This window comes from Agelaius phoeniceus, chromosome 4, assembly GCF_051311805.1.
Source record: "Agelaius phoeniceus isolate bAgePho1 chromosome 4, bAgePho1.hap1, whole genome shotgun sequence".
Taxonomy (NCBI): Eukaryota; Metazoa; Chordata; class Aves; order Passeriformes; family Icteridae; genus Agelaius; species Agelaius phoeniceus.
In genome coordinates, this window is record NC_135268.1 from 60,207,408 (window position 1) to 60,228,985 (window position 21,578).

Sequence of the window (21,578 nt, forward strand, 5' to 3'; positions counted from 1 at the left end):
TTAAGTTCTTCAGTTCATAAGTTGTCATAAATGGATGCATTTTACCATTATAGTTAGGAATAACTTGTACTGTTCAAATATACCTCACTTCTTTGTTAGTTGCAAAATGGCTGTTAATACACTTAAGAATTGGTGACAAATAAATAAGCATGTGATTTTGGGCAAACGAGACTTAACTGAGCACAATTACCTCAGCTGTGTTGGAGAACAAATATTAGAGTGCAAGAAATCACTAAAATACCTTGACTTAAAGTTGTCAGCCAATATATAAAGTTACTTGCAAGGGGTAATTATTGTGGAGATACGCATGGGTTTTGTTAATAATGTGTTATGAAATTCAAAAAGATTTTTAGGAAAGAAGATGCATGTCATTTTGACATATGTTCATCATTTTAGAAAGGTAACTTCATAATTATTTTGAAGGTTGAGATTTGCCATCCTTAATCATAACTGCAGATTTTTTGGGTTGCTACTTAGTGGTCATGTTCAGATTCATATATTACACTTACTATTGTCTTATGAATACACTTGAAATGGTTCTGCTTTGTGTTACAAAGGAAGAGACCAGTTATCCTAAATAAGTGTTTTAACTGAGCAATAGATGTCTATTTTAAATAGAAAATGATAGTATATGGCATGAAGGATATCATACTCTATATCCAGATCTATTTTTCTACACTAGCATTTGAAGTGAATCTGCCTGGTTGCTGGTTCCTAAAATACATTGTAATGAACATCCTACTATTTTTGACCTTGCATACTCTGAAGTAGCTGAAGCACCAGTTTTTTTGAACATTAATGAATTGTGTAGATGCTGTAATGAAGTGAAGGTTGTGACTTCATTATAAATTTTGGAGAAATTAAACTGTAGAAAAATCTATTTATGCCACAGGGAGTGGAATTATGCTGGTCAAGTACTATTTTTTAAATCTTTTCCTTCTCTTGTCTGTCTTTGCTATAATTAAAAAAAATATATAATGTGGATTTAGGTCCAGTTTATTAAAGGCTGGCTTTATTCTCCAGTTTTGTTGATATTTGGGTTGAGAAAGCCGTCTTTGCAGATTTTGGAATTTTAGGAATTTTTCTAGGAAAGATGCTGGTTTAGTAAGCTTGAAAAATGTTATTTGCTGTTTATACAAGAGGCAAATGAGCCATGAAAGTGTAAAATATTACACAGTAAAGTATTCCTATCTCAGTGCTTGCCTCAATCCTTGTTGTCCATTGATGTAGCTTTTATAAATGGTAATAGTACTTATTCTGTGGATTGCAACCATCATGTAATCATTTGCATGCATCATTGATGAATTACCATGCTGTAACTATTTCTTTTTGTTTAGGAAAAGCTGTCTAAACAGGGTTCTGAAATAGGTTTCCAAAAATGTTGTAAAACTCATGTGACTATGCTGTTGCCATGGCCTGTTTTTAAGATGTTACAAGCATACAGTTGTTCCCCTGGGGAATGAAATAGGAAGTGGGTTTATGATTTTCTGAAACTGTGTTGATGCTAACAGGAACTACTGAGTTTTCAGTCTCTGTAGAAATTGAACATTTTCAGTGGTTATGGTTCTAGAGCTGATAGATTTAGACCTAATTGTCACTTAAAACAAAATATGTCATTAGTATTAACTCTTAGCTCTGCATTTATTAATACAGAGGTGATCTAAAAAATCTGTTGATGGTTTCTTTTTGAAGGAAAAGCAAGAAGTAAAAACCAAGGTTAGAATTCATAAATAAGAAAGAAAAAAAGGCCAAAGTCAGAATTCATAAGTAAGCTGTGGTAAATCCTGATACCCCATATTTTCCAAGCCTTTTGTATTTAAGGAGAACATAGCAGTACTTGTGTTCTTGCAGATGCCAGCTTTGGGTTTTATTGAGCTGGTTTGCTGTAAACAGACTGGCTATTGTTTCTGTTGTCCACAGGAAGGGTTTAAATTTATGTGCTATATTCCTGAGGTAGTACTCAGAAATATCATTCTACTGTAGCATGAGATAAATGCATAATGTGTTCTGATCACTTTAACATATTTCTATTTCATTAGGCAATAATGCAGCCTTACCAAAGCCAACAGAAGAACTAGAAAGTACCTTGAGAACTGACAAGGTATTTGTTATTTTGAAAATTTTTACTGTTTCTTGCTTATTCATACATCTTCATAGGGTTTCTTCCTGTACCTTTTGATTTTTGGGCAGCAAAAACGGAGATTTAAAAATTTAAACTAAAGAACTTTGAAAGAGTAATTTTTCAGATTATTCAGCTGTAGTTTTCTAAGCAGCTGGCTTTTAAATTGTGGGCTGTCCATGTTATTCTGTGTTAAGAATAATTCCCTCCTGCAGCCATACTCCTTCTATGATTAAGACATTGAAGCTTGTTTTTTTGAAAATTGGTCATACTGTGTGCATGTTGCTTGATAGTGCCTGCAAAATAGTCACCCACACCCCAGCTCTTAGAGCTGGCAAATGTTGGTTTATTCCTTTGAACCAGTAAACAAACTTACACTGCTGTTCATTGTGTTGTAGCACTTCCTGGCCAGTCTTCAGAGTCACACATCTGTGTGTTTGTGTGTGTGTGAACAGCACTTGCTGCTGCTGTGTTCTGATAACCACAGCCCCTTATCTGCTCTCACAGAAGGGTGGGGCGCCCTGCATAATCCAGGGTGTTTGGGCTCATGGTCACCTATAGCTTGTGTAAGACCAAAGCTGGCTCTGTGTGTCTGGGCTGTGTTCCCTAGTAGGCAGGATTCCACGTGGTTTAATTCTTCATTCAGATGCAGGAGTGCATTCGTGTATCCTGCAAAGCTCTGAGAATAAGTTTTTGAGAGAGAACGTGGATCAGAGATTCAATCATCTATGAAAGGGTGGACTTCAGGAGAGTAGAAGTCAACTGCAGTCTGGTGGGAATTATTGATGATTGCACCTGCAAACAGCTGCACTGTTTACCAGCATAACATGATATGGAGTCAGTATAGCCATAATGTAGAACTGTAGCTGAGTTTGCAATGTTCAGATCAGACTTAATACACTTAACTCCATATAGCATTATTTATGCTGTGGTAACTTTGAGCTGATCTGCAACTTCTTTTTTTTTTTTTTTTTTTAAACAAACAAAAAAATCTGTCCGAAACACAAGTTGAAGGGAGATCATTGTACCTTGTTATACATAGCAGATCCTTTTTTTCCATGTACAGATGAACATTTCTAGGCTATTGCTTTTATTTGGAGCTCAGAGTAGGTGTTGCACCTTGAATTCCTGAAATCTGCTATTTTAAGCTAATCTCTGATACTAATGTTGACTCTAAGGTCAAATCTAAATACTGTACTGTTGAACTTAGCTCTGACTGTTCCTTCTTAATATATGTACTGATGTCTTAGAAAGCTTTTGAAGAAGACTCTTATAATTCATGATAAGACAATGTTCATCATGACACGCAGGAGTGGAGTGAGACGTACTTGTTCTGAATATCTGCAATATTTGTTTCTTTTGATTTTGTGCTTAATCACAACAGCCTGAAAGTGCGAGAAGTGAAGAAGGATGTGTGGATCTTCAGTCTAAAGAATTGCAAAAAGGTGATTTTTGTGCTTGATAGCAACTTAGTTTCATGCTGAAGGGACTATTCCTTATGATGGGAGGGTTGCAGATTTGTTATATATGGTGTATAAAGGAGTTGAAGAAAGCCTTCAGAAATTTTTAACTGTATTTAGGAGTTCAGGGGGCCTTGAATTTGGTTTGTGGGAAAGGAGGGTCAGACTTTTCTTCCAACATGATATGCTGAAAACAGGAAAGGATTTTAAAATTTGAGATTTAAAAAACAGTCGACTGCTAATATTCTACTTAAAATCACAAAAGAAAAACATTTGTCCAGGAAAGATAGAGAAACTTCCCCAAGGAATGACTTTCTTCCTTATAGGTTTAGAACATCCTGGTTTTAGGGTGCTGGGACAGGCCTTGTGAGAATATGAAAATAGTAGGTACTACAGTATAAGTCATAAAGAGTTTACAGAAAATTGCTGTTTGTTCTTTTCTTCTTAATCTCCAAAAGATTAAAATAATTGTGGCCATTCATTCAAATTTGAAGAGCAGTTATAAGTAGGTAATCATCTAGTTATAAACCTCAATTAGTCAATTTGGATCTGTGCTCAGTGATTCCTTTTCCATGTACTTAAACTAATCTTCAGTAGGACCAAAACTGAAAAAGAATCCATGCTTCCCAAACCCAGATTATGCATTGCAGTTGTTTGGCTTTCCTGTTAAAGCAGAAACAAACGCCTGCTTTGTGCCCATCTTGATGGATTTTGTGCACCAGATGTGTTACAAAGATGTTTACAGCACTACCAGATGAGAGCTAATCCTCAGTTATTGGACTAGCAAGCAGAACTAAAATGAATCCCAAGAGGTGCCAGTGTTACTGCTGCTTATATTGTCTAGGGAGGTTAAAGATGCATTTCCTCTAACAGAAAGTTGCAGCTGAAGGCCTACATGCTATGAAGGGACACACTGTTAAGCTCACTGCTAAATTTTTAGACATAGAAAACAAAAACAGCAGTAAGGTGAGATATGAGCATTGGTATAAAACTTTGGAATTCTTTTTTTATTTTCAGGGTAGGCCAGATGCATATACCTGGTTATAGGGTGGTGTATATGCAGCTGAGTGATAAGAGACATGCTCTGCTCACAAGAAAGCAAATGTAAACCCTGAGAATTGGTTAGAAGAATGTAGACTTCAGAATGGCAGATCTAAAATTTGAACAGGTTTTTCTGTACTGTGAGGTTTCTTTGAAGTGCCTTTAGAACTCTGCCACTTCCCATCACTCAGTCACCCAGACAGACAGTACTTAAAATTTTAAATGTGCAGATTGAACTAGCTGAGATAATCCTGTTTCTTGTAAAATGTTTAACAAAAGTCCATTTGTTGTGTAAATCATGTTGGATGTGACATACTGAAGACTAATGCTTTGTAGATATTAGTAGAGAGGTTTTTTCTCCCCCACAATAATCTCTCTTATATGTATATATGCATGCATATATACATACAGCTCAACATACGTAAAAGGAAGTTGTTTAAAAGACAAATGTGTGTCCTGTCATGAGTATGAACAGCAGACACAGTAGTTTAGTAGTCCAAGATTCTTTGGAATGTAAACAAATCATTGCTGTTTGAGTAGGTAGGAACTAGCTCTTAATTTGACACTGCTTTAAAAATTGAAAGATGTGCAGCTCAGCAGTATAGCTGTGGAGGAATTGTTGGTAAAACATGGAGATGTAAGAAACAAGCTACAAAATACATAAAATTCTATATAAAAAATGTGGTTTTGTTTGATTTTAGGTTTATGTTTTTAAGGGAAAGTTGCTTGGAATGTTTCAGCAGCTTTTTTTAATCAAGGTATTAATTTGGTGCTTTTATTAATCAGATTTTAAGAACATTTGATAAAGCAGCTTCTTTGTAATTCTCTGTGTATTGAAAGTTAAGAAATTTTTTGAAAACTCCAGACCACTCATCAACTCTGATAGTTATTTTCCCTGTTTTTGTGATATGGAAGGCTGAGGCTGTACTTAATCTGAGTATAGTGGAGTTTAGCAACTGGACAATTTCCTTATGTGCATTCTATCAGCTACAGGTTTTAGTAGTACAATTAAGCAAACTTTATTTCTCTGGAATTATAATGTAGCTTAATCATGTTCTACTTCATCCCATGATCCAGAATCTAAGATTGTGATGGATGAAATTCTGATTCAGATGGTAGAACTGTATTTGAAATTTCAAAGTCACCATAAATTTGAAAGGTGACAGCCCCTTCATTGCCTGTATTTCAACCATAAGGTGATTCTCAGTTATCCTGTGCTGAGGAATTAATATTCTTCTTTTATTTTGTGGGCATATTGTTAAAGAGAAGATTTGATGTCTTTTACTTCTGACATAGAAAGTAAGTTTTATGTAGTTTCAGGTTCTCTGGAATCCTTTCAGGGAGGTGAAGTAGAGGATACTGTGATACTTTGCATTTGCTTAGCTTTTCTAATTGTGTTAAAATTATTTTTAATAGATGCGCTGCAGAGGAATATTCCTTTGGAAAGAGAAACTTCTCATGTAAGTACTTGTTTTTTAAATTTATTCTATAAGTCTGTGCTGCTTTTCTCTTACTTGAATTTACTTCTATTTACATTAAATATTCTCTAAAGGAAAATATTATTTTTGTATATGCAGAGCCTATGTTTATTGAGACTCTGCAGCTGTGTAGGTTGAGATCTAATTATTCTTTCAAATCTGCCAGTAAATAAATCTTGCATTGTTATTCTATAGTCTGTGACTGTTTCAAGACTGTTAACTGGCAGAAAAGAGAAGCTTGACTGATCTCCATGAGACTAGAGAAAAAAAATAGGGATTATTCTTGGAGGTTTTGATCACAATTAGAAACCTATTTTAATGCAGTCTGCTGTCTTTTGCAAGATTTTATAAGAGGCATAACTCTTGCCTTGCAAATGTAAACTTGCAAATGTAAAGTGTATCTTTTGGAGCAAAAATAAGGCATTTAATAGAGATAGCAGGCTGAAATTGTGTTTGTGGTTAATTAACTCGGGTAGTAAATATATTTATTACTATATTGAAATGCTGGTTGGCCACATTTCTGGTGCTAATGAGATGATTCTGTTGTTTCTGTGATAGGAAGAATGTTCTTTAAACCCAGAAATATTCTTTGTGATTTACTGTGATGGAGTACTTTTAACACATGTACTAGGGTGCTTAATTCTGATTTTGGTAGAGACTTTTTTCAATAAAAGTATCAGTCAAAAATTTTGAAAATACGGCAGGTTTGAAGTTTTTTGATCGTGCCATTCGTAGTAGGAATTGTTACTTGAGTTCTAGGAATAAATTCCTTTGTAACAGCTGCTTTCCATTTTAATGTACGTTGTGCATGGAAGAAGCCAGTAGGGAAAAGTTTCTCCCTTCTGTGTTGATAACTTTTTTTTTTCCATTAAGTTTATTCTTCTTTGTGTTTTGTGTGTAGGTGGAAAACTCAGCTACTCAGATAACTGAAGAACATAGATCTAGAGGAAATCAATGTAAATCTCCAGAAACAATGGATGAAAAAAAATGTGAGTTGATACAGAAGTACAGGAATTTGTGCAAAGCTTTTCTGTGGCAAAACCATGTTCTACTGTGTCTAGACCATAAAATGGTATTTTTGAGAAAATAATAGAGATGGGGAAATTCCAAACTTCAAAGCAATTTATACTCCCAAAATAATTTCTAATATTTCAGTTAAGATATTTGATAAAAATATTGCAACAAATTTAATTACTGCACAGAAAAGCATTATAGTCATTTTCTCAATCATGGGTGAAGAAACATTTTTTTGTTCAGTCTATAAAATAATTACTAATTTTATCCTTCTAAAATAAAAGATAAGGAAGCTGATCATTAGGAAAATGTAAACTTTGTGGGGATGGATGCTTCCTTTTCTTAGGTGGAAAGAAATAAATTTTAGTGTAGCCTTTTCTTTGTCTGGAAGCAAAAACTGAGAAGGAATATAGTCCATTGAATGGCATAATCATTTCTAAATTTCATTTAGATGCAGTTAGCATCAAAATAAGTTGGGCATTTTGTTTATACAGTAATTACAAGACTGACAATGTAATACCTCTTCAAGCTCTGGATTCAACTTCTTATGTCTTTTCAGCATCAGAACAATTTAGAAAAAAGTTAGTACCATTAATAATAGCATTTTTTCATAAGACCTTTTATTCCTCTAAGAATTGTGATCTGATGAAGTGAGTGATTAGAAGTCATGTATTCATTAGTGTCTCACATAGCATTAACGGCTTTCCCTGCCTCTGGGTGAGTTGAAGCTGAGCTTGGTGCTCTATTTCTTGATGTGTTACTTACCAAATTTCAATTTTGAGCTTATCTTTAAAAACAAACAAGCAAACAAAACAAACCACACCTGTGACACACAAGAAACATGTAATTCTCTTCTGTTATTGTCTTCCCATTTCAAAGAGTGGTTGGAATAACTTTCTGTTCATATTTTTGGTAGTAAGAGGCTGCTTTTCAGACTTTTCAATCTCAGTAATAGTGAGCTGGTATAAAAGTGACACGAAAATATGACAAATGCAGGCAACACTTTTTTAACACTTCAATTGTCACTTGCTTTTGCAGGCAACCAGCAGATTGCTCAGGATGTGCTAAAAGATGATGAACAAAGTCAGTGTTCCAAAATGAAACCTGGTAACATCAAGGTATTTTCAAGAACTCTTATGTTCTGCAATTGTAAATAAGATGAAAATCTTAATCATAATTTCTTCAGCAGTTTATTTTAGGAGGTGTTTCCATAATTAAACTACTTTTACATTGTCTTGAATACAAAAGAACTGACAATCAGATGATACTTTTCAGTGGGGGAGACAATTAAAAAACAAAAAAGGCAAGTGTCTGTGTGGACTCTGAGGTGTGGAAGTCTGAGAGGACTGGGTTGCACAACAGTTGGGAACTTGGGATCTCATGGAGCATTGTTGGATGCCAGCTCTCCAGTCAGTTCAATGTCTGCATGGGTGTACTGATCTGAGCTCTTCAAGAGGGTATATTGCACTTTACCTGAGTTCTGCTAAATCAAAACAGGAATTAGGACAAGATAGATGTTCTTTTTAGGAGTATATGCAGTATATTTGGGACTACCTCACCCACTGATTTGTGATGAAGCTTCTCAACATGAAAGTTTTTAAGAGCCAGTACAAAACCTCGATGAGTAAAATAACTGCTCATGTATCGGGATGGGGTGTTGTTTTTAGTGTAACTGACCACAATTTTTAATATGTAGTAAAGCATCTTTCCTCTCTTGTTTCAAAATAATGTAGGAAGTTATTTCAGGTGATGCAGCAGAAGTGTCCAAAGAAATTGATGTAACACAAACACCTCCTAGAAGTACTGTGGAAGAAAAAGGTAATTAAACTGCCCATTATGGCAGATTTTCTGAACCCATATTGAATGCTCATTTCTTTTCATTTGAATGATTTTTGAGAGAAAGTGGGAACTTGATCCCAGCAAATATACTTGCATATATTCTCTGGTTGATTTCTGCTCTATTACTGCTAGTAAATAATACATTAATCTTAGTTTCTTTAACAATGAGAAAAGTTTTGATGCTTTTGCTGTTACCACCCACTGGCTCCATTACTGCTTTAGTATGTATCTTGGCTGGGAAAGCTGATGGGAAATAAGCAGGTAGGTGAGGAAAATAGAACAATCAGCATTATGTGATAAGAACATCTACCTCTGACTACAAGAAAGGGCTGTCCTACTAAAAATCCATGACACAACCAACAGATCAGTTTTGTTTGTTTCTGCAGAGTAAATGACCAGAAAAGAGTGCAAGTTGCACTATTGTAATTGACTTAATTGCACTAAAAAAAATAATAAAAGGTGGTATGTGGCTTTGTTACTTCAGTCTGGTTTTGTGGGAACAGTCTGAGAATATTCCCTGATGTTAGTTTGGCCTGTTAATAGTTTTGTTTCTCATGCGAGCAAGTTGACGAGTCTGAATCTGTTCTGTAAGGTGCTTGTATCCTCAGCTTCCTGTTTCATGGAACATGTGAGAAAATGGAATAGGGGCTTGTATTTGTCCTACCATTTTATAGTATGTCACAAGTGTGAGCTTTTGCTCTTACCTTAAAATAGAAGACCTCCCTAACTCATCTGGCATTAGTGGGAAGCATTTTGGCAGATCAATACACTGTTGCTACAAGGCAAACAGTGTTGATTTCTGATGGGTGTTTTTAGGGAATTTTGGGCTAAAGAATGAAATAACGTTTTCAGTGTGGAGGTTGTGGCTTTTATTAGTTCTTTTGCCTAATAAAACAAAGGTATACAATTTCTTTCTTTTTTTTTTTTCTTTTCTTATGTGTGAAGATGAACTTAACTTTGAACAGGAAATATCTGAAAAGAAAAACCACAGTCCAGAATCAAATGAAAATTCTCCAGAGGTGAGTGGTCTTATTCATGTTAACTCACTGAGATTAGTGCAGGTTCACAGTACTGTCTTTGTGGTACATAACTACTTTGTATTTTGTTGACAGTCATATTAAAATTGTCTTCAAAAAGTACCAAGGACTTATGTAGCTCTGTCACAAAGTACTACCTTACAGACCATAAAACATCTATGTCTTAATATGGAAGTAGGACTGACTCCCTTCCTAGGCTTAATAGTGCTTACAAAATGTTTAGAAAGCAATTATATAGAGTTGTATTGTATAGAAATCATATTTTCTGAAAACTTGGTAATTGATGTGGACAGTTTAGTCATTAACAAATAAAACTTGCCTTTAAAAAATACTATCTATCAACAGTTTTTAAAGTCTTTGTTATCTCCTAGGCACATACTTGAGATACTCTACAGTATGGGTTACAAACAAATGTCTGATCCCTTGAGATTAAAATTGATGCTGGCCTCTAGAAATAGACACTGATCTCAGAAAGGTGTTGGATTTCATCATTTGTGGGTTTTTTGCCTCAAATTTGGAAGAAGGAAATTTAAAGAATATGTTTTTATATCTGTTCACTCAAGGCTTGAATCTCTTAAGAACCATTCTGGGGGAGATACTGCTAAACTTCAGTAAATGCTGAATGAGGCATTTAAGCTTTCCTTGTGTATAAGAGAAAGTCTTATTGGGGATTTTGCAATCTGAGCATCTGACTTTGTTACTTAAAAGTTCTCTTTCAAAGCTTAAAAGGAGGTGCCCTTCTTTGCTGAAGGTTTGTATAAAGAATATCAGTAATCTGTGTATTGGGGTAATTAGAATATTAATTGTTTGAAGCACTTGCTCAACATACAGGATGTAGCCTGTGCTATATGGCACTGGGAAAAGGGGCTCATGGGGTATTAAAGTCTGGGGTTCTTGTGTGGGGTAAGCCAGCAGCATTTGTGAGACCAAGTGATAGACATTTTGGGGCTAGGGTAGCAGAAGGCACTGCATTCTCAGATATGCTTTGTGCCTGAGTCAAACACTCAGAATTTTGTATAACTGGGAGTTGTCTTGTTTCTTTTCACTTATATTAGTTGATTTCATAACAGGCAGTGTCTCTTGCTATTAAACTTTCCCTCATCTATTTTTTAACTGAAAAGTACGACTTCTGCCACTGTCACATTATGAATTCAGTTAGCAGTCTTTGTATTGTATTGCTCAAATGCCAAAAGTCAGTTACAGTAAAATATTTCTGTCCTTTATTTTTAATAGGAAAATCAGCCTGTAGTAGTGAAACGCAAAAGGGGACGGCCTCGTAAATACCCTCTTGAAGCAGTACAGCCTGGTGGTAAGTAGCTTATAATACCTGTGTGGGAAAACAAGGATAATAGTGACATTCAAGTTCTGAACTCATATTTCTTCCCTCAGGTGGGGAGTCAAAAGCTGATATGAGCACTGGGAATGTAAGTGCCTTTATTTTGTTTGGGTGCATTTAAACACAGTATTTCAAGAGCCATTTATCTGCTTAACAGTTAACAGCATTTCAGAAACATCTTATGGAAATCTTGATACCTGAGTTCAGTCTAAGCAAACAAAACTTTATTAATAGTGTCTCTTAATGTAGATGAACTTTTTAAGCAAAATATAGTGTTATTTCAGAATGTAGCAAATGACCTACCAGCTTCACACTTAGTTCACTCAATACAAGTGTTATTCTAGCTAGCAATATGTACCTGTGTGCAGGGTGAAGTTTTGGTGGTATGCATATGTGACTTCTAGTTCATGCTGGGAGTAATTTTGGCCTGAAGAGCAAGGGTGACTTTATTTCAAAAATGAGGGGTTTTCTCCTCTACTGAATATATCATAACAATAGCACATAGAATCTTTCCATAGCTGTAAAATAAAATATTATGTAAAGCAGTTGTATTACACCTCATGTGAGAGATAGAGACATACTGGTGAGTAACCTAGGGGCTCATGAAACATGTCTGTTTTCTAAAGCTCAGTGGTAGTTTTGTTTCCTAAGCCCTGTGAAGGACATTCACAGCTAGGAAGGTGGTCTGTTGGTATTGTTTCTGCAATCCAGTTGGATTACAGCACAGGGCAGTGATGGGTCAGGCATGTTTGTGGAGTGCAGTCAGTTGGATTTATTCTGGTTAAAGGCTTCTGTCTAGGGAATGCCTCTTATTTCAGAATCAACATTATTGCATAGAAAAGGGTGGATTTTAAAAATGAAGTTGTCTTGAAACACAGGTTTTCTTCCTGCTTGCCTGGTGAGGCACCAGCTGGCATGGCTGTTGGAAATCTTGGGAATTTACCTACTTTATGGACAAAAGGAGTTATTGTCTCTGCTTGTTCTGTCCTCATATTTCAGGCAGCCCTTTGAGTCCTGTCCCTTCTTACAGGTTGGCTGGAATTCTGTTTGAGAATTCCTAGTCTTTCCTGATTGATTTTTTTTTAAATGTTAATTTAATGAAATGTAATTTGAACTGGTGTGGATTTTGGTATTTGGTTTTTCTGTTTTGGTGTTGTGGCTTGGTTTTTGTTTGGGTTTTTTTTTGGGGGGGTGGTTTTTTTTGTCCCATTAAGGGTTAAAATTAATTTTTAAATCACCCTCAGAAATAGGTGTACCTTGGCACCCTCAGTGCTGGAACAAAATCATCTTGTTCTGGTTCAAGTGTATAAAGGTCTTGTACTTCCTAGTGATGAGTGAGGGGTTGGTGTGAGCTGCAGGCTGGCTCAGGGAGGAGTGATACCTGCCCTCCACCTGAGACAGAGGGACATGACAGTTTCCCCAGGGCTGCTGTGGGAACACATTGCTACTTTAGAGGAACCATAGGCATCCTGGTGTGGTCATTCAGTGGTGAAAGCACTGAAGTTTTTGGACAGTCATAGGGACATTGTGTAATTATATATAGATTTTTCTGCATACTGAGTAAATAAACAATTTCTGGTGACTTGTAGTTCTAAAGTGACTGTATTAACTTCTTTGTTGATAATTAAATACTTGAAAATGTGTTTGACTGAAACTGCTTTTATCTTTTGTGTCTTCTATTGCAATGACTTTAGTGTCAGGCTAGTGAAAGTGCTGTGATTTGTTTATGGGCTGATTTGTTTGTTATTTATCAAAATGGAAAAATGCATCCTACTCTTAAACTACAGTACAAACTTTGTGTGCTCATTAATGTTCATGTTTTCTAGATTTACAGATCCATTCTACATTGAATGTTAGCAAGTTTCTGTGATAATGTAATGCAATGCTGAATTTTCCTGATTTTTTATAAATTAAAAAACCCACTTTTTTAATTTCAGCTGCAGTCTCCTACCTCTGCAAGTAGAGGGAAAACACCTCAAACAGGTAAGCAAATTATACCTGCCTCAACATATAAAACAAAAGATGGAAGAAATGGAAGAGGGTTTTCACAAAACTCACATGGGTCCTTCTTCATCCTGACACCATCTCTGGCAGTCAGTGTTATTCATGAATGAAAGCATCTGAAGAAAGAGATGAAGAGAAGACTTGGCCCTAACTGCTACCAAGTTTTTAGTTCCAAAAAAGAGCAGCTTGATAAGAACTTAGTTCAAAGATGCAGCAGCACTGCTCAGTGCTGAATAATGCATTGCAGAATATACCAAATGATTGAATAGGCTAAGTACATGGCAGAGCTTCAGAGGAAGGTAGGTGCCCCATCAGACTGGCTCTTAGTGATTGCTTTCCATTTCTGCATGTTTTCTTTCATACAGTGACTACCCATCACACTTACTACATTACATTTCACATTTTATTCAGTTAATTGTTGTATCTGTGGATGTGTATCTAAGATCTTAGGGGTATCTTGAGGGGATATTTCTTTCTCTTTTACAACTGCTGTAAGATCTTTGGAACACGGTTGTTTAGCTTAACTCAAAAATGTATTTTAAGTGCTTCAAACTAAAATACAATTAAGTGAAATTCCTTTCTATTTCCCTTTTCTAATTTTTCTTGTGTATAGAGTCTGAACTGCACTGGTTGTTTAAATGTGTTTTTTTAATTATGGCCTGTGTATTAACGCTTGTCTGAATAGCTCTCTAAGCTACAGAAAGTTTATCTAGCAAGATATTAGGAAGGTTAAAGCTTAATAATGGAGCTCTGTGTGTTGTGTTTTAAGGCTTACAAGTAGGTCTTGTGTTCGAAATAAGCAAGCATTGTTTTAACCAAAGGTACGTGTGCTTATGGTGATTGGATAGAACTACTGTCAATATGCTTTTGCTTTGTATGATTGGTCAAAAAGCTTATAAAGTAACTTGTAACATTAAGTTTTTTAGTTTGCTACCTGGAATGTGAGCTGCTGGCATCTTCCCATTGTCATAATCATGTAATGAGACTGATGCTGAAAAATAAAACAGCTCGAGGTGCTTTCTGCAGCAGCGCCGTCTCGTTCGTGTCTGTAAATAGCCCCCCTTGCCAGCAATAAAGGCCATTCATAAAAAAACTTTAAAAAGCCATTTTAAGAAGCAGGTGAACTGAAAAGTAGATTAAAATGGTTTGCAAACAAATGCAAGCAAACATGCAGAAAATCTGAGAAACCAAACCTTCAAAACAAGTCTTCTGGAGTTCCCAAAAGCTTAGGTTTCTACAGATAGACTAATCTGGCTGCACTGAACATATGGGCTGTTTCCTTTTTTCTCCACATTTGTTAAAATGTCAGCTTTAATCCATATGCTTCAGAATTGTCTCTGGAGGGTTAGCTCATTGTGTGGTACTTGACTTCTGTGAACTGCCAAGAGAACAGACAAGAATGTGAAAATGAAATAAAAGTGCATTCTGCTTTGCTTTTTATTCAAAAGCAGACACCTGACTGTGTACTTAAAGTTTGTGTGTTATGTAACATTTCTGTTTTCCTGGTAACAGGCTGTTGGTATCACAGCAATGTTCAGAGGAGTATATAAAGGGGAATGTGCTGTTAAATTTTTCATCCTGTATTAGCATTCATGGGCATAAAGGGGTTGAGAACCCCTGGTGGTGAAAAGGAAGCCAAGTTGAATCCCTCTGTGCAGTTCACTTACTCTGGTATTTTCTGGGTGTTCTGCATAAGGATTTGCAGTAGGGACAGAAGCACATGTGGAGTGGGATGCAGAGTTTTATTTTTGGTCACTACAGCACATGCAATTAAGACACATGTTTTCTGAAAGTATCATCCTCCCATAACACTAACACTGAACTTGAAACTAATTACTTAGCACTAATCAACAGTTGCTGCTCTACAATTAGTATGATTTTAGATACTGTGTCTTAATATTTTTTTACTTATCTTCAGGCAAAATGCTACATTTTGGTATCTTACAGAGGGTTATCTGTTAAAGGCATATCATGGACCTACATGGGATTATTTTTCAGCCAAAAACTCCTTTGCTACAGATTTGCCAAAGTGAACCAGAATTATGAAGTATCTCTTTTGAACACAATAGAACTAATACATGCTGATTGTATTATGTATGTGCTTATGTTGTGTGTAAAGCTTAATACAGTGGACAGTCCAATGCTTTATTTCACTTATTTTTTAAACACTTAACTATATTTCTGTTTACTTCATTTGCATTTGTATAAAAGTTTTTCCCCATAACCTTACAAAGGAGTGCCAAAAAGCTTGTGAGTTTTAGAATATGTTTCTGCTCTTTGAGATCTATTTTAGATCCTTGGCATTGTCATTCTTTTGTTTGTTTTCTCAGTCTAATTGGTGAGGGGTTTAGAGTTTGTGTCCTCTGTTATTTAGCTTTTAGAAATTAGACAGCAGTTTTTATGGCAGGGGGTAAAATATATAAAAGCTTGCTTTTATTTAGGTTTCTCTTTTTTATTGCTAAGGATTTTTATCCTTGCAGTGTTGGAGATAATTCCATTTGACAGAGTTCAAAAGCTTTGTAAAATAATCACTCTCATCACAGAGTTAGGGTAAAAGTAGTAACCATGGAGAGAAGCCAAGTTGAGACATGGGATGTAGAGTTAAAAATCTGTTTTAACATGTATAGGCTAGCCTGTAAAAATTACTGAGTTGGAAGTAAGAAGTATTTCAACAGAGGAAGTCATGTAATTTGCATACTAGAAAAATTTTAAATAGTGTCTTTTTGAGCTTCATCTTAGTCATCTTGGTATGAGCACAGTTAAGCACTAGAACAAATCACCTGAAGGAACCATGTTCTTGGAGACTTTGAAAATTGGACTGAACAAGATCTTGTGCAAGATTAGATTAATTAATTTAGCCATGCTTTGAACAGGAGATTGGACAAGGTGACCTCTAGAGGCTCCTTCTAAGCCAAATTTTTCTGTGATTCTGTGATTGGTTGACAGTAGTTAAAGGGGAAAGTATCTTCTGCTTTTCCATTAAAACAAAACAGCATATGCAACAAAGCAATAAATATGGTCAGTCATATTAAGCCTTAGTATTTAACAATTTAATCATTGTCCCAATCTCTGTATGTAAAAAAGTACAAGAAAGCTATTTTCTAAATTAGAAAGAGACTTGAAATGTTTTTAGGGCAACTGTGATGTTTATACAAAGTTGAGAGAGTATGAAAGAACTCCCCTTTAAATTGATTGGTAAAAGATTTGAAGTTCAGGATCAAGTTTTGTTCTTTCCTTTCTTTTTAGGTACAGACATATCTAATAAGAAAGAAACAACAAATGTAAGTGTGATTTGTAAATTTACAAGCAGTATATGATGAGAAATGTCTGTCTTCTGTGTAAAGTAAATAGTTCTTGACTTGCATGGTTCCATTTTGTCTTTTCAGGAAGATGAAGCTGAGAAAGCAGAACTGGTTGTGCGTAAAAGGGGAAGAAAGCCCAGGCGCTCTCTGGTTCAATCAGAGGAAACGGGTAAAAAAGCATGAGAGGCTGTGCTGCTCCTAACAGGATAAGAAAATACTGCTGTGCCTTTCTGTTTACTAATAGCAACAAGATAAGCTTTATTCAATTTTCCTTTCTTGAGGAAAAATCATTGAGTTACAGCTAGTGTAAATATTATGTAAATATGTGTAAATTGCTGTAATCTCATGTCAGAATTGCTACATCCCAGATGCTTCTATAAAGCCTCATGAATTTTCTATGAATTCTGGCTATGAGCTGTGTAAGTAAACTGTGGTGAATGTGTTAGCAAGATTAAGTCAAACAAGTGTGAATTAAAAATGTTGAAATATGAAGGAAATGGAAAATTACTTACTGAAAATGGGACTTGTGACTAGAATACCTTTTCTAAATTAAGTGTTCATATCCTTTTGGAGGCCTTTTGGAAAATTATAGCATATGTGTTAAATTTTAAATGGACAGAAACACTGGAGCCAGAGAAGAAACGTCGGAAATTGACGTCTTCTGAAGATGAGCTAAAAGAGCAAGAGGAAGGTGAGGAAGAGGATGGTGAGGAAGATGATGACACACATTCTGGGGCCACAACTAGATCAGCCACAAGATTAGAGGCTCAAAGGTAACTGTGTGGACACTCCAACAACAAGCTTTTTTTTACCTCGTTTTTGGTAGTTGTGGGGTTTGTTGCAGGGAAGAGTTGTGACTTCCTCTTTTTGCCTTTCTCTTTGTTTATTTTAAATTGATAAGAGCTTCCCAAATATTTTTCATTATAATTCTAGTACCACTCTTCAAGGAATGAAGAGACAAAAGGTAAGGTTAAGGGAAATTGTTGGGGTCTCAAAAGGCATACTTGAATATGTAACAAGGTAAGAATTGATCCTATTGCCACTCTTCCTAGTGATATCTCAGAATTTAAGTCTAAGGACACTTGATTCTGATGGGTAAAATGGGACATCAGAGCTGACTGTACAATTCACCTTTTGGTATTTGGTGTTGGAACAAGGTGAAAATATAATTAATCCCTGTCTATTTCTTTAAGTACATTCCAAGTTAAATACATGAATCTGCAGTACTGGAGGACTTTATTTCTAGTATGGTGATCTTCAAGCTTGGAAAGCAATCTTGCTGTGCAAGACAAGTGTGGGTAGCAAGAGTTCTGTTTTCAGGAAGCTGTTCTTCATCTGCCTTAACACCGGTCTGCCTTTTTGCAGGCATACTGAATTCTAGCAGAGCTCATCCTCTTGATCTTATTGTGGAAACAATGAAGCATAGCAGCTTTGGGAAGTTTTGATGTGTGTTGCTGTCTTTTAGAAGAGAATTGGAGTCCAGGCATTTTTTTTATGTTGGTGGTGGAATTACTTTCAATTGACTGTATCTACTTCCCTCTTAAGGATATTATGTTTTATTGTATATATCATGTGTTAGCCTATGGGCAGTACTTGAAGCACAGTTGCCACAGTGCTCTGGAACTGATAATTTCAGAGCTGAATCTGTAAGTAGTTACGTGAGTCTTCATTTACATAAAAACTGTGAAGGTTTACCACTACCACTTAGTAAACAACAGTTTTGGTAAAGCCACAGGGACTTCTTTAGTCTCACATAATTGTTAACACTAAAATTGTAATAAAGGTTTAGGTATTTGTGGGTTTATTCTGCTTGCTTGTGGAAACATCAACATTTTTTATAAATTTGGGGTTGTGTCTCAGACTTCCGGTGCTACCTTTCTGACTCTGATTGCACCAAAGTATTTCTTCCTTAAGGTGCTCTGTACAGTATGCAATTTATAAATAGCATCTGGGAATAAGTCTGTGGAAGAGGATGCTTCTTCATATTCAGCATTGCTGGATTTCTCTGACTTAAGTCACCTGTTTTCTAAGCCATGAAATTAATCACCAATAACCAGTTTTTCAGGTTTCTGAACTCGTGGATACCAAGGCTTACATGAGTGAATTCAGTCTATAGTATGTTCTTTTAAAGATAGACACTTATGTACAAAAATTATTGCAAGATTTGGAATGGATTGGTTTGGTTTTGGTTTTCTTTGTAAATACCAAATATTGTCAGTAAAGCAATCTTTGATTCTACATTTGATACAAAAATACCGAGCTTGGCTTCGCAGTGTGTCTTGAAGCAGGCAAATATGGTCTTCTCACTGTTTCTTTTGGCAACTTTGATTTACTTGTTGCAAATACTGTGCAGTCATGATTATCTGCACTTGGAATGCAAGAAGAAATTAACTTGGTAAAAGTATTTTGTTATATATAAATTCATCATTCTTATGTGTTACAGAAAAAAGGCCAGCAAGCCAACCACACGTGCAACTTCTAAAGGCAGCAGTCCAAGTTCAGTTTCTCCTAGAAAACGACAGAAACTAGCAGCTAAAAAAAGATATCCAAGTGATACAAAAATTAATAAATCTCCTCCATTGACACAGTAAGTATTAAAGTTGAATTCACTTTGAGGATTTGTTCTGGAAGCCAGTACAGTGATCCTTTCCTTATATGTAACATACTGCTTCAAAATCTGAGCAGCAGACTAGTTTTGTTCTGTTCTCATGTGAATTATAAAAGCTTTTAAAGGATTTTCTTCTGTTTACATTTTTTCTTTTTCTTCCTTTATTTGACATTTGGAAGACTAGATTTTTTTTCTTATATCCTTGGAAACCTCTGGGGAGAATCTGAAAATGCTGTTTATGTAGTATTTTAACTTCAGCTGTGATTCTTTCCTGGATGGGGGGTAAGAGCATCGGTGGTTCAGGTTAAAGCTAAATATGATGATGTGATTCTAATGCTTCAAAGATCTAAGATCAGCTGATAAAAAGAGGAGAAACTGAGAGCCTTTATACCAAGTTTTGAATATATTTCCCTCCTTTCCTGTTACACTTTTTAATTTGTAAAGCTGAGATCATAGTGCAGAATCCCAGGGGAATAAGTAACAAATGTGATGCACAGTTGCTCTGCATCTTGTAGTTTACCTGTAAAATGTGTTGTATGCCAAACAAGTGTAGCTGTCATCCTTTCTGAAATGTGTCAGTGTCTTCAGGCTGAACCTGGAGAACTTGTGCACTGTGCACTGATGACTGTCACAGTACACCTCAGCTCCATTATTTTGTGTGGTTATGAATGGCCAAGAGTTTAAGCCCATTTACAGTTAGTTACAGCTGGAATATGGTGAGCATATAGATGGGTGTGAATGCACAGGGTATGTGAAGTCTGCCCTTTACTTCCTCTTTTGTATGCTGGGCTTGAGACACTGCTGCTGCTATTCTTTGTGAGACAGGGGACAGGGCAATCAAGTCCATTATGTCCTGTTATAAATCCGCAAATCTTTCCAGAGAAAGAGAAGGAAGAAGTAGAATCCTAGCCCCAAATTGTACATGTGGAGCACTTTAACATAAAGAATTAGTACTCCATATCTTATTAAGAAGTGGGTTTTAGCAGTAAGCTTTTATATAATAATATATCAGAGATGGACAGTTTAGTTCAGCTCTGAATAGAATTATGCCTAAGCACTCTTCATTGTGGAAATAATGATTGTGTTTTTCAGGTTAAAGATGCAGTCTGCCAAGCGTAAAAGGGAGGACAGCCCAACAGTGGTACGGAGGAAAGGCCAGCAGAAGGCAGAGGAGACACCACTAAAGAAAGCAAAGCGATAATCTTTACCAGCCAGTACTGTTCTTGGAAGAGTCAAAAGGAAAGCAAACATCTGTGCTTCTATTTTTTTTAAAGCAAAGGGATTTGCACGTGCTTGTTTCAGAGGTCTAAGTTAAACAATGCAGTACTTTTAAGTTACATTTTAAACAGCTTTATAAACTATTGTTTATACAGAATATTATGTACATTTATTTCAGATGAAAAATAAGTTTACTTTGTATCTGAATGAAAAACAAAGTAGTTATATATTTTATCACTGACTTGGAAAGTTGGAGTTTCCCAATGTGACATGCTAATGCAGATGCTTCCAGCCCATAAGGCACCCATGTGCCTACTAATATTTTGTACATAAACTTGTAAAAATAGGTTGTATTTTACTCTGTGTATGAATCTGATCAATGATGGACATTTTATTTATTATACGGAAAGCATTGGTCTGTAAACTTTAGTATATATCTTAGGGTTTTTTAATTATATATTTTACATTCTATGCAGATGTCAGTAGGAAACTTCCCCTCTGCTCCCCCAGGGCTGTCTAAAATCTGAAGTTCTCTAAAATATGCTCAGACAGTTGGTAAAATATTTTTCTCGCATGCATTAAAGTAGTTAAGCATAGTGAAAGGGACTTGGCTCCTTTCTGTTCACATTTGTGGCAAAGTACAGCATTTAAAATGTAATCTTACTAGATTATATTTTCACTTGGAAATTTACTACCAACTTCAAGAAATAAATAGTACTAGGTTAGATTTATTCACAGTCAACCAATACCACCCTAAAATGAAAGTTTTATTTTGCAACTAAACACGTGTTCTTTCAGTATTTATCTTTTTCAACAAAGAGGGACCCATTGAAATCAAATGTCACTTCTCCTAACTATAGAGCTTCAGCATTTTATGTTACATTTTATACACAGGTATTAAAAATAGAAGCTGGTATTATTGCCAGAATCTTTTTTTAATGTATATTAACTCTGGTAAGAGCAAATGTTCAAGTGAAGTTGTATATAAAGTTAAACTTTTCTTATGATCAAATGTGTCTCTTGTTATGATGTGATGAATTGCCAAACAATCTGAGATTATTTTAAGTGTTTTGTTGATATTCTGGTTTATAATTAAAAAATATTTTGGGGGTTGGAACTTTA

The 21,578-nt window shown here is 35.6% G+C and overlaps 1 protein-coding gene across 2 annotated transcripts in view; it reads left to right on the plus strand.

The window, feature by feature from the left end:
• The window catches only part of BOD1L1 (biorientation of chromosomes in cell division 1 like 1), a 36,910-nt gene extending 15,332 nt beyond the window's left edge, over nt 1-21,578 (plus strand). The window contains exons 11-25 of one of the 2 annotated variants that reach the window (XM_054632584.2): nt 2,040-2,101; nt 3,504-3,564; nt 6,037-6,080; nt 7,000-7,087; nt 8,151-8,230; nt 8,846-8,930; nt 9,897-9,970; nt 11,222-11,297; nt 11,378-11,412; nt 13,262-13,307; nt 16,575-16,609; nt 16,715-16,799; nt 17,250-17,403; nt 19,074-19,217; nt 20,331-21,578. In XM_054632584.2, coding sequence (XP_054488559.2) covers nt 2,040-2,101; nt 3,504-3,564; nt 6,037-6,080; nt 7,000-7,087; nt 8,151-8,230; nt 8,846-8,930; nt 9,897-9,970; nt 11,222-11,297; nt 11,378-11,412; nt 13,262-13,307; nt 16,575-16,609; nt 16,715-16,799; nt 17,250-17,403; nt 19,074-19,217; nt 20,331-20,439 — 1,178 coding nt within the window. In that variant the 3' untranslated portion in view covers nt 20,440-21,578. Of the gene's footprint in view, nt 1-2,039; nt 2,102-3,503; nt 3,565-6,036; nt 6,081-6,999; nt 7,088-8,150; nt 8,231-8,845; nt 8,931-9,896; nt 9,971-11,221; nt 11,298-11,377; nt 11,413-13,261; nt 13,308-16,574; nt 16,610-16,714; nt 16,800-17,249; nt 17,404-19,073; nt 19,218-20,330 lie in introns of those variants that run through there. The other variant, XM_054632587.2, reaches the window with a different exon arrangement.